At 61.8% G+C, this 12,785-nt stretch overlaps 1 protein-coding gene across 1 annotated transcript; it reads right to left on the bottom strand.

Moving 5' to 3' along the window:
- Positions 1-1,894: 1,894 nt before the first annotated feature.
- LOC119106052 (ADAMTS-like protein 4) lies at positions 1,895-12,572 on the bottom strand. Its single transcript, XM_037229649.1, has 13 exons — positions 12,564-12,572; positions 8,945-9,149; positions 8,305-8,468; positions 7,718-7,828; positions 7,086-7,131; positions 6,577-6,706; positions 5,863-6,058; positions 5,112-5,150; positions 4,254-4,400; positions 3,693-3,782; positions 3,403-3,406; positions 2,590-2,790; positions 1,895-2,010 (listed from the first exon to the last, which is right to left on the bottom strand). The coding sequence occupies exons 1-13, from the start codon at positions 12,570-12,572 to the stop codon at positions 1,895-1,897; spliced, it is 1,458 nt and encodes a 485-aa protein (XP_037085544.1).
- Between the last annotated feature and the right edge of the window lie 213 nt (positions 12,573-12,785).

Genomic DNA, 12,785 nt, shown 5'->3' with positions numbered 1-12,785 from the left:
GGACGTGATTTGTGTTGCGTGTTTAACGACCTGTTGGTGCGGATACTACCTCGCTGGCAATAATCCCGAGCTGGACTCGGAGCTGCAAATGTCGCTGCTGCAACTCACGGTGGGCTTCCTTGGTTTCGCGATTTAATAACAAATCAGCCGGGTAGACGCGCTGCCAGAAATGTAGCGACGTCATCATAGACGAGATATTACTGACCAATCTAACAGCCAAAATATATGCACCACGTGATTTTTTCCACTGCGTACGGTTGTGGGCTTTTCTTTAATCCGGTTGTGCAACTGAACGCGGCGTGATCCATGTGATACGATTGCGTGGGTGTGTTCAGTTTCGTGGCGTTGATGAGGCTTCCGTGGTAGGCGTATCTCCGTCCATGAGGGCTGTCCCGCTGTCTGTGATGCGTGTTGTCAGTGCGACCCGCCCCCTCGGGTCAACGGGTGGTGACCCGTGCCCCGACCCTCCAGACCGGCGCCGCGCGCGCAGCCGACCGGCCGCCGCGGCCCGCCGCTCCCGCCGTTCCGTGCCGACCCGGCCGCGGCCGCTGGCGAGTTTGGCGTTGTGTTTGCTCCGTTACGCGGTCGTCGGAGACCCGGTCGCTGGGACGGCTCGGACCTGGCTGCGCGGAGGGTGTGAGCGCGGCCGGCGTCCCGGCCACCTGGACCGGTCGGGGCCGGTCGACCGAGGCAGGGGCGGGGACGACACGGGGTACGGGGACCGGTCAGCCTCCGCTCGGGCCGTGGTCTGCTGCCGTCAGCGGCGCCGCCGGCCGGCAGACTGCCGTCCGCCTCTCCTGCCTGTCCCAGTCTCAGTCTCAGCCCTCGCTCCCGCCAACGTCCCGCCTCCTGTGGGTGCTCCCTACTCGGCCTTCCGTCAACGTTGCCAATATACGTTCATGATTCGATTTCGGTGCTTGTTTCGGGATAGCAGCGGCCGATGCGGAAGAGCAGAGACCAGTGAGCTGCCTCCGTCCGAGCCGCTGTCGTGCTTCCCGGTTCGTTGCGTCGGTTCGGTCATTCACCGGGCTGTACGACGCGTCGTAATCGGACTAACTGACTGACACAAGGAGTGACCCCCAACGCGGCGGCGACCCCACACATTTCTAATGTAGGCGGGTTACCAAATGCGGTTTTATTTTGCCTACTGAGCCCTTCAGACGCAGTTGAACTAGAACAGTGAACTAGAATGGGTTGCGGCCGTTCGCTTAAATAATGTATCCGTGTTAGGGCCGGGCGCCCAAGCTGGAGTTTCACTCGAGACAAGGCGTAAGTGGGAGAAGCACGCGCCGCGTCACGCGCGCCGGCTACGTCCCACAAACCATGCGCCTTCGGCTGAAAACGGCGAGCTCCTCTAGAAGCGGGTGGTTAGTGGTCCATCCTCAGACGGCCCCCACCACTGCACTACACGGAAGGGCGGCGGTGGCGCCCGTCGCGCTGGTGGCAGCCCGCTGGCGCCGGCAGCAGCCTATCTGGCGCCAGGTGGCAGCCCGCTGGCGCCGGCAGCGGCCTATCTGGCGCCGGTAGCAGCCCGCTGGCGCCGGTGACAGCCCGCTGGCGCCGGCAGCATCACGCTGGCACGGGTGGCAGCCCGCTGGCGCCGGTGACAGCCCACTGGCGCCGGTAGCAGCCCGCTGGCGCCGTCTGACACCGGCGACAGCCTGTCTGACCCGGGCCGCGGCGCGGGTCAGACCGAGCCTCGGCGGTCCTTCGCTCCGCGGGTCGGACCGCGTCCGAGGCCCGGCCCACACGCGATCCTTTGACCGGCCGTGTCAGCCTGCTCTCGACCGAGAGTCTCTCCGCCGGCCGGCCGGCCCCGCACCCGGGCGAGCCTCGCTGGCCGCTCGCTAGATGGCAGTGTGTCACTATTATCGCAGGCCGCGCTGTCGCCACCTCAGGTGCCCTTGCCCCGCTTGCAAGTGGCGCAGCAAGCGTTTCTGTAGTATTTATACTTGCAGAGTCGTGCCTGCTGCACTAGCAGGCAGTTGTTGAACCGATCCGTGCAGGAGCCTGTGAAGAGAAGGCGGTCAGTGCATGGGGTAGCGGCACAGAACGCCCTGCCGACAGACTGTGGATCGCCCGCCTCGCCCTGTTAAGTACGCAATCTTGCCACATACGCATCATGCTGACGTACAGAACACCGCCAAAAATCACGTTCTCAGCCATACCTTTCTATGCCTACCAGTCTGTAGCGAGCGCTAACAGCGACGACTGGTCAGTGCTGTCTTCCGTGCGTCGTCAAAGCCTTAGGTCCGTCCGCCCCCCCCCCCCCCCCGAATCCATCCTCAATCTACCCTGACGTCACACAGCGCCCACCTGCGGTCGCCGCCGGCGCGGCGCCGCCGGCCTGCTGGCTCCTGTGCTGCTGGTCGCCGGCCGCCCGCTGCCGGTGCTTGCGGTGCTTGCGCTGGCGCGGCCGCAGGCGCCGGCCAGCTGGCCGCGCCACGCTGGGTGACGCCACGGGAGGGGTGACCTCCGCGGCGGCGGGGGTGACCTCCGCGGCGGCGGGGGTGACCTCTGCGGCGGTGGGGGTGGCCGTTAGCGGGGGCGTCGGCGGACCGGCCGCCGGCTCCAGCCGGTTGTCGGGGCGCGCCGGCCGGTCGTGCGCGATGCTGTTCGCCACGTCCTGTAGCTCGGTCGAGGTCGCGTCCGAGCCGGCGCCGACGGCGCCATCCGACGGCGTCGGGGTAAACGAGAAGTTCTCATCGTTGACGCGCGGTATCGCGTTGACTTCGGTGTCGACAGCGTTCACCCGCGTCGTCTGGTTGTCGAGGCCTTCAGTGGAGGAGACTAAAGAAGACACAAGCGGACAGTCAAGCGCCACGCACCAAGCGAAGGTAGCGAACACCTTGCCGGGCTGCATATGTACATCAAGCTGAACACAACAACAAAGCAAGTGACGCGTGAACACGAAAAAGCTGTCCGTATACACAAGGCACGAGCTCACTGCACGCTTTAGCCATGAAAGTGAATTTGTTTAATTAGTTAGAATTTGGACATCGTTCAGAAAGTTTGCTACGACGCAGTGATATTCACAGTGAAATAAGCAGAAGGATGCGATGGATGTGCCTTGAACGTGCAAGCTTTACGCGGGGTGTGGATGCATTTATATGGTGGCTGTGCACTGTCCGGAAGGGTGGAGTTCAACACAGCAAAGGGAGGCGTTGGCATATGCGTGCGGCTGTGCAGAGAGAGCGCAACACATGACCAAGGACTGGCCGGGCCGACAATGGAGCTCAAAGAATCAACGTCCAATTCACACTCCGAAGAACAAGACCTCCTAAAGGAAAGGAGCGGCGTCCACTTTACACTCCGAAGAACAACACCTCCTAAACGCACCAACAGATGTCGGCATTGAATACCTCACGCAGTTCAGTGGGACAGATAAACGGCACCACCCACATCCCTGCCGGCCATGGGGTGCAGCGGCGCGGGCTGGCGGCTTGCGCCGGGTCCGTACCGTGGCGGGGACAGTCAGCCAGCAGGCAGGAGCGGCGGCGCTCCGGCTGCTCGGCGCCCGGGCAGGACGACTGCGGCGCGCCGTCGGCCGCCAGGCAGGCGACGGCTCGGCTCTGCCAGCCGGCGCCGCACGAGGCCGAGCAGGCGGCCCACTCGGAGCCGTGCCAGCGGGCGGCGCAGGCGTCACCGCCGCACGGCTGCTCGGCGGCCGGCCGCGCCGCGCCGCCGCACGCCGCCTCCTCCACCACCGAGAACTGGCCGCCGTTGGAGCGGACGCAGGCGACGGAGCGCGTCTGCACGCCGGCGCCGCACTCGTGAGAGCACTGAAACACGCCCACCAGGGTCTCGTGAGGTGGCGCACTGCGTACCAGGGAGGGGGGAGGGTGGAGGCGGGGTGACCGGAGGGCACCGAGTACTGAAATCATCTGCTGTGGGGATCGCACGGTACTTACCGGACGCGGTCAAACGCGGTGCTAAAATGCAGCAGCGCAGAGAACTGAATCAAGGCCGTCATCCGGTACTGAAGTACGGCAGCCGTCGCTGTCGGAAAATCGCAACACCCGGTGCAGAAACAAAGGCAGAACACAGCACTGTTCAGAGCACTGGAACACTAGACTACAGAGCACACCACTCGGAGAAGCGATGCCGCGGATTTGGATCGCAGTAGAATCCATTGGACGGCAGCTGAGTCGCATACTTAAACCCCACACCCCGACCACAGTACGTCCGCACCGTCCGACCGGCCGCCGCGCGGCCGCCGGCTCCCGCACCAGAACCCCGGCGCCGCGGCTCACCCTGCTCCACGGCCCGGTGAACCAGGTGCCGGCGCAGCGGCGGTCCGTCTTGCAGGGCCGCGTCTCCTCGGGCCGCCGTTGGGCGTCACAGTTGCCTCCACACGTCACCTGGCGCCACTGCACGCCCTGGCCGCACTCCACCGAACACTGCGGCAGGCGCGACGGTCACGCGCGAGGCGATGGCGAGCGCTGTGTTCGCGGTAGGTCAGTGGGCTCTAGAGCGGTCTCGTCAGACTGCGGAGATTTCCAGCCAGGCAAAGTGTCATCAGCAATGTTGCAAGCTGCACAGCGACCGCTGGTTCTGCGCTATGGGAGTTGGAGAGGCTGAAGTAACGGAATATTTTACGAGCATAATGCTCTCTTCGGGCAAACACAACTGGTTTTCTTATGCCTTTCTTCGTCGCAAATTCGACAATCTGCGGAATACCGGCATTGGCAAAAAGATATATAAAACGGTTTCATGACAAGCGTTTGACTTCGCTGTTCGTGGAAAACATATAGGGATTTAATCCGCATCATGGGGTGTCCAAACCATTGCGATGTTCCAAAAATTGATTGCTATTTTTTAGTCTATCTCACCCCGGCTCTGCAAAACACAACCTCAACTAATGAATTCAAGTCATGAGCCATAAAGAGCGTACAGATATATTACGGAATGAGACGAACATAGCTTAGAAGGCTTATACCCGGCCTAAGCCCGCTCGCCTGTTTGCTCCACTCGGCGAACATCCAGCCGTCGGTGTCGGCGTCGTTGGTTGTGGCATCGCCGTCGTCGTCGCAGGCGGGCCGCCGGCAGGGGGCCGTGTCGCGGGGCCGGTCGGACGGCGAGCAGCGGGCGCCGGCCGACGAGCAGCTCACCTGGCGCCGCCGCGAGCCCCAGCCGCAGCTCACCGAACACTGCCGCCAGGGGCGCTGTCAGCGGCGCCGGGTAGGCGGCGCGGCCTCCCTTCAGCGGCGCCACCGCCCGGCCGGTGTGCCTATTACATGTGTGGCGCGCGCTTTGAAGTTTGCAAGTGCCAGCTATGCCGGTGAGTCATGGCATTATGTTTTGCGATGATTTTTCGAATCCGAAAATATTGGATCTGACTCATCGTACAGACAATGGCCCTGGGCATAGGCTGGACATCGGGAGCTCAGTCGAAGCTCAATCAAAGTAAAACGGTAGTCAGCCGTCAGACAGCAGAGCACAATCTCGTTACACGTGACGTGACGTCATCACAATATCCTCGCCGGACCCCGGGCGGCCGTCACGACTAGCTGAACTCCATGCCACACAACTCCCCGACTCAAAGCCACATGACTCAATGGACTCCAGGCACCACGACTTGCCGGACTCCAGGACGTCCAAACCATTAGGCTCCAGGCTATATGGCCCCATGGGCGCTGAGCCACAGGCATCGCTGGACGCCAGGCCACACGACCCACTGGACCCCGGACTCGCCGCTGCTTTTCCAGGACAGCCGAATCACCGGACTCCAGGAGCCAGGACTCACCGGAATCCAGGCCAGAAGACCCATCGGGCTCCGGACTCGTCACCGCTGCCTCTTCAGAACAGCCGACTCACCGGATTCCTGGCGCCACGACTCGCCGGACTCAACAGCCGACTCACCGGACTCCAGGCGCCGATCTGCCAGAGGCCGACCGGGCACGGCGCCATCAGGCAGGTCTGGCTCTCGGGCGCCGGCGGCTCGCCCGGGCACAGAGAGGGCGCCACCTGCTGACCGTCGCTGACGCAGCGCAGAGAGCGTGTTTGTCGGCCCGAGCCGCACGTGACGCTGCACGCCGACCAGGCGCCCGGCTCCCACCTGAGGAGCAACGGGGATCAGAACACTCCCAGCCAGCGAGGTACGTCTGGCTCCGACCTGAGTATCAACGGGGGTCAGAACACTCCCAGGCAGCGAGACGCGTCTGGCGCTTGAGGGTGTCACCGGGTCTGCATCCACAACCTGCTGCGACTCTCGGTAGTCTGACATTTCGATGAGGTCGTCGCAAGCCCGCCTCCAGTTTTGATAATATTCGGTGTCGAGTTCATCATCATCAACACCCTATTCTTGCCTTCCGTCTACACCACTTGGGAACACAAAACCTTGCGTACCCCATCTGATTGCCCTACCCATGGTCCTCTGTCCGCCTCCACCCTCCTCATTCGCGGCTCGTTGTTGTGAGGTACTATGGCGTCTTCTGCCTGTGTTCCGTCGGTTCGGTGACGCCGTGTTCATCTCACCTGGCCGGGCATGGACTGGTGTCGCAGCCGGCTGTGCGTGGCTGCGGTCGGCCGGCTGCCTGTGTTCTGTCGGGTTCGGTGACGCCGTGTTCGCCTCACCTGGCTGGGCAGGGGCTGGTGTTGCAGCTGGCTGTGCTTGGCTGTGGTCGGCTGGCCGCGTCACAGTGCCGGTCCGGCGCCAGCTGCTTCCGCTTCCTCTTCATGCACACCACTTCCGTGGTCCTGGTGCCTGCGGGTGAAGACGAATGGCTCATCGGTTATGTCCCTCACAGAGGCCAGAGCCGCTGGATTTGTCAGTCGTCATAAATATATATTTCTGCTGTTCACATGAGGCGCCACTGCGTTCATTAAATCGCACTTTCCCCTGCAACCGGGTTAATCCCAACGCTGTGAGTCAGCTCTGACGCATCGTCTAAAAACAACCTGCAAGCGGCAAGCAAACCCTTTTTCGATGTCATAAATATTCAGTTTGATTCAATTCGAAGGTAAACAGGTCTGGCCACGCGCTCGGCCGTGGTCTTGCGTCATCTCACACCCACGGCCAGGCCATCGCCAGCGTCGCCTCCTCCCCGCCCCTCGAGCGCGGGCCTCGTCGGCGCCGAGCTCACCCCCGCCGCAGGACTTGCTGCACTCGGTGTAGCCGGTGACGACCCACTGGAAGCGGCGGCGGCGGCGGCGGCGGCGCCGGTGCCGCTTGTGGCCGGCGTGCTCCGCTCCCGGGCGCGGGAACGGCACCGCGCTGCCGGCCTGCGACGACTGGTACAGCGGCGAGACGAACCCGCCTGCGCGCGGCAAGTCGGGTCAGGTCGGGTCAGAGCAGGTCAGGTGCGATCCACCGCACCCACGGCTTTCAAAGATGGAGGAATGCCGTGGAAGTCCACTGGCGTGTGACTAGCCAGCCGCCGGGAAGCGGGTCGAGTGCAGCGCCGTACACGGTTAGAGGTAGAGGGGAGCGGGTTAGGCACACAAGCGGGAATACAGGCTGAGTGGAAGGGAAGTTCCATAATTCAGAGTTACGGCGGTGGATACAGCGCGGATTCTGCCCCGGCCTTCACCTCAATATCTCTCTCCCCCGCCGTCATTACCTCGATCCCCTTGGCCACCGACTCATCATCGGCGCTCCCGACTGATCCCTACCCGGCACGGAACCCCCCTCACCGGCCGGGCGGGCCCTGGCGGTGTCTCTGGGCCGCGGCTGGTCAGCCGGCCGCCTCAGCAGGGTGTCAGCCAGCGGCGGCACCTGGGCCACGCCCGTGTCCGTCGGCAGCCGCGGCAGCACCGACGTCAGCGACGCGTTCCGCTTGATGGCGTACTCGTACTTGATGCCGCGGTTGGCCTGCCGGTACAGGATCTGACGCGGCAGGGCGGTCAGTATGCGCGCCACGCTATGGGTGATGGAGAGGAGGGGGCGCTTTCTTTTTTAGGTCACCCAGTTTTTAGTTCAGGCGGCCGCTGTTGAAATCTATCAGCGGAGGCGAGGTTGTGTGGACGGACCTGGTGAGAATACGAATGGAATGATTGCGCAAAAAAGGATGTCTCCTCTAGGCATAATGAAAAGGTGGTCACTTCCTTTGCGTTGACAACGTAAGCATGTGGCCTCAACTAGCTGGAGTGTGAAAAGCTCGCGTTTATACCGACAAAGAGCTGCGACTTCGTCATGCTGGCAAGATACGCAGCGATTTCCAGTCTTATCAAGCCCAAGTTAGCAGAGTCTTTACTCTCCCAGAACGACTCTGATAGCCGTACCAGAAGAAGACGTTAAATATCAGGAGGCAGCGAATCAGAGCGCCCAGACCGTTCCATGCCAAGGTCGTCGGCAAGACTCACAAAGATGTCGACGGGTTCTGTGATTGGTCCCTGGGCGGAGATGAGCTCGCCGCGGGCCGGCTGGCGCTGGTAGGCGAAGCTGGCACCGGCGCCGCCATACGAGCCCGACATGTCGATGTTCCAGTCGCCATTGATGATAAACTTCCCCTTGCTGTCGCGCAGAGCTGACAGCGTGCGTGCGAGGAGTCAGAGCACGCAGACTGAGAATGCTGAACTGTTTCAGTGCCGTAATGGCGTGGTGTTACAACGCGCTCCATGGGCACTCAACGAGCTGAGAACCGTAATGACTGATTATAAGAACGATCGATCAACAGGACTGAGCCTTGAAAGATCAAAGGAAGCATATGTCGGGCCGGACCGCGAACTCTCTGGTCACGTCAGTGCAGCGGCTCAAGCCACAAACACCGCGGGGGCCAGGCCGCGGTCAGGTAGCACGTGGCCCATATGTGCCGCGAAGCCCAGCCAACTCGTCCCTCACACAGGGCCCGTTGAGCTGTCTTCTCAAATCCGGCGCCCCATCAAACACGATACTAATCTCGTAGCGCCGGCTCGCGGGCCCATGGAGCGCGGCAGCTGTGATGCTGACTGTTGCCCGCCGGACGTGGGAGCATGGGGGGAGGGGGACACGGCCGGTGCGTACCGAGGTAGTTTTTCGTGGCTCCCAGCTCCTCGATGCGGATGGTGCAGGCCCCCGCCGGGATTTGCACCACCAGGCGGTAGCCAGCCTCCAGGTACGGCTCGGTGAAGATGCCTGAGATAATTTGGCACGTGCTGTTGTTGCCACCGCACTCGCCGCAGGCATCCAGCACGCGGCCGGAGCCGACGACTCCGTCACAGCCGATGTGCTGCGGACAAACGAACAACTTAAGCTTACGGCACAGACGACAGATGGCAGGTAAACGGGTTCAGCCCCGTTTCAAGCTTGATTGGGTAAATTGCCAATGCATATGAATAAAATATGAGCTCGATACGCGTCTATCACATTGAGATGCAGGTACAGCCAGCCCGTAAATGCACTGAATTGTGTGCTTCATGCCTTGAATGGGTGAGTGGGGGCGAAAGGAAGCTAGAATGAAATAGCGTCGGCACCGGGACGAGTTCCATGATCGAAATATTCCATTTGTAACATTATTGTGATTGCATTCGACTAATGGGTGCACTTCGAACACGGTCTTTGTCAGCATCAAATTTCCAACATAATGATATTATGATAGCAAGAGCTGGGCACATTAATTGAAATGGCCTTTGAGCCATGTATTAGCTGGTCGATCTCATTCAATGCAGGTGAGCCATGGAGGATGTGGATTTCATAACCATTCGCACCATCAATATTACCAGTGTCAGTTGAAAACATGTTTCTGACATTTCAGCCAATTTCGGAATATTACGTCTTTCAGGGTGTGGTGCCGACCAGGGTGAATTATAACGAGCTGCATTCCAAACATAAAGTCCGTTTAACTGTTGCGAAACAAGCACGTGACGTGGCGCGTGCCCCATTTCAAGCTAAAATATAGATGCCATTTGTTTAGGGCGTGTCTGTCTAGCTGGCTGTCTGGCTGTCTGGCTGTCCGTCTGCCTCGTTTCGCGTTCCTTTGAGCCCGGGCCGAGCAGCGGGTCGCTGAATAGTGAAACTTGGACACGATGCGCCTGGGCACGGGGCCACGTGCTGTGGCAAGTTTCGTGGGGATGTGGCCGGCCGGCGGCACGGGCCACGTGCTGTGGCAAGTTTCGTGGGGATGTGGCCGGCCGGCGGCACGGGCCACGTGCTGTGGCAAGTTTCGTGGGGATGTGGCCGGCCGGCGGCACGGGCCACGTGCTGCAGGGTGGCATTTTGGCGCATTGGCTTTGCACGGGTGGAGGGAAAATGTGACGCACGTGAAATACTCGAGCAGCCAGGCGAGACAGGCATCTCGGCAAGCACGGTTCTAAGCGGCAAGAGAATGGCACGTCATGGTAGGAGATGGACTGGGGGGTCTCTTGGTGCTTGATGTGGGTTTTTCGCGTGCCACGTGCCACGCGCACAGAAGTGGTCAAGGTTGATTTTCCCAGTTTTTTTAAAAAGAATTTCACGTTGCATGCTATATCCCGATATTCCGACGACCAGAGCGAGAGGAGGCACGAAGCCAGCTTCAAGGCGTCGACCAATGTACCGTTTGTAATTAATGTCCCAGCACGAGTCTGTGCGATGTACGTTTGCGCCAGGAGTCGTCGGGCAGTGGAATGTCGGCATCCCGAAAGTGTTGCTGCGTGTTACAACCTGTCGTCCAAAGTGCTGGCAGGGATGTGATGAAATGGACAATCAGTGAATCATGCTACAGACCCTTCGTAAACTAAAACATTATAGGGGACTTCTTTACTGTTTGGGAACAATTAGTTTTGATCCCACTCGAAAACATTTCCCGAGCTCGCATATGCGTGGCCCACGCGGCGAACACGGCCGAGGCCGTCAAGGTGACCGTCGCATAAACCGATACTAATCCCCGTACTGACGTGCAAAGCGTCGTTGGGTTGCGCTGAATACGAGGATCAGCACCAGCCCAGACTGCTGCAGTCCCGCCCGGGGGAGCTGGGCAGCACAGCAGACCCGTGTGGTGTTGGGCAGCAACAGCAGACCCGTCACCAACAGTGTGTCAGGTCACCGCCCTGGGGCACCTGTGTCTGACACAACGCCCGGGCCCCGACAGCAGCCGCGGCCGGCGGCGGGCGCGGCGGGCGCCGGCAGCCGGGGTCAGGTCAGAGGCGCCGCCGCTCCCCAGACCCCGCTGACCTCGGACCTCAGGACGGGTCACGGCCTGCGGCGGGTGCGGCGGGCGGCGGCCGAACAGCGCGATGTTCCCTCGCCTCACAACGTTGGCAGAGCAGGGACATCAGCGTCCGTCTCAGGCGTGTGAAACGGCTTGCCAAATGGTCCCACGGCCGGTCGTGCTTCGGCAGAGAGAGTATGCGCCAACGTCCGATAGCTGTCATGCTTCAGCTGATGAATGGTTACAGCATTTGCCGCAGGACGGGCACCAAATGCGAGTGGGGCGCGGGATATCCAGCATACCGTGGTGAATACGATACGGTTGTTCGGAGCCGTACGTGAAACGTGACGTGACCGGTCAAATTACTTTGCAATAATGTACGGGTGAGCCCGCATCGCACGCACGCACCGGACGCAGGCGGCGCGGCGAGCAGCGCACCCGCCCGCGCGGAGCCCCGTGACGCGTGTGGCCCGGCTGCGGCTCGAACCAGCTCCGCATCTGAGCCAGTGAGCAGCCCGAGGGAACGTCCAGCTCCTTAATCCGTCACCATGCTGGGCACGGCCGGATTTCGGCGATGTCGGTGGGCCGCAGTGACGAGCTGCGCTCGTCTGGCGCGCCGGGCCGATGACGCCCGGGCGGCGACTCCTGAGGCGGCGCAGCGGCGCGCGCCGTCCCGGAGAGCGGCACGCGCCGGGCCGCGGCATCCATCCCGGCTGGCCGCCTGATCGGGATCAGGTGGTCCACTCACGTGGCCTATTGTCGGCCGGGGTGACGGCGCCGGCCCGGCTGGCGCGTGCCGCCGGCAGACAGCGGGACGACAGAGACGCCGCCGCCGCCGCCGCCGTCGCTGCGACAGCCGACCGTGTTTGGAGTCGCCGCGCGGCGCGCGAGCGGATGCCGATCTCAAGACTAGCCCATTACGGTAAAACGTCTCGACCATTATGTAAATCGGCTTGTTTGGGCCGCGGCTGCCACCCTAAATCGGCGGTGTGAGATTGGAGGCGGTGCCCGCCGCCCGGCCGGCGGCACGGTCAGGTGACAGATGCGCCACCGGGGGCATTCCAGACACGGGTGGCGCGGCGCTCAGCGGCGGAGGCCTCCGACTGGACACCTCGCCGGCAGACCGCGTCGCGGGAGCCGGCCATGTCAGATGAAATACCGGCACGAAGGCAGGTGAATGGCTGGTGTCAGATAAGTTCCCGTCAGGATGTGTGTCTCGGGAGACCGGGGCAAATCACACCCTGAGACGGGCCGGGCCGGCCGGTGCGAAGCTCTGGGTAGATTTGTCTTTAATCTTGCAGGTGGCGTGCTCTCTTAGGCCACTCAAAGTCGCTGCAGAGTGATTGTCCACCGAAGAGACAAGGCATCGATCTCTCTGTACTGCTATGAGCTCTCCTGGATACCTGAGAACTAGTTCATCCCATTGCATCTTATACAATCAGAGCATGCATCAAGAAGCAACAGCCATAATCACCGCCCCCGTCTTGGGGTCAGGAGTCACCCCTGCTCCCTGACCTTCTCCATGACATCAGCAAAGCAATGCTTCCGCGCGGAGAGCCTCCAGGAAGTCTGGGGCCACTGCCCAGTGGACAGTTCTCCTGGAAGCTGGGCCGCCCCCGCGGCGCCGGCCTCGTCACACGTTGAGCGCCGCCGAGCTGGCCATATAGGACGGCCGGCCGGCTGATGGTTCCGATAGCGCTGACGGAGGTCCCCTGACACTGCTGGCTATGGCTCGCC

Source organism: Pollicipes pollicipes, unplaced genomic scaffold (genome assembly GCF_011947565.3).
Source record: "Pollicipes pollicipes isolate AB1234 unplaced genomic scaffold, Ppol_2.1 Scaffold_6138;HRSCAF=7277_pilon_pilon_pilon, whole genome shotgun sequence".
In the NCBI taxonomy this organism is placed as follows: Eukaryota; Metazoa; Arthropoda; class Thecostraca; order Pollicipedomorpha; family Pollicipedidae; genus Pollicipes; species Pollicipes pollicipes.
This window is presented reverse-complemented; position numbering and strand designations above follow the sequence as displayed.

What these genes read in the sequence shown, in the direction of transcription:
- LOC119106052 (XM_037229649.1), bottom strand. An exon ending in AGCCACGAAAAACTACCTCG is followed by an intron (nt 8,469 to 8,944) that starts GTACGCACCGGC and finishes GCACGCTGTCAG; the next exon opens with CTCTGCGCGACAGCAAGGGG. An exon ending in CAGAACCCGTCGACATCTTT is followed by an intron (nt 7,829 to 8,304) that starts GTGAGTCTTGCC and finishes CTGCCGCGTCAG; the next exon opens with ATCCTGTACCGGCAGGCCAA.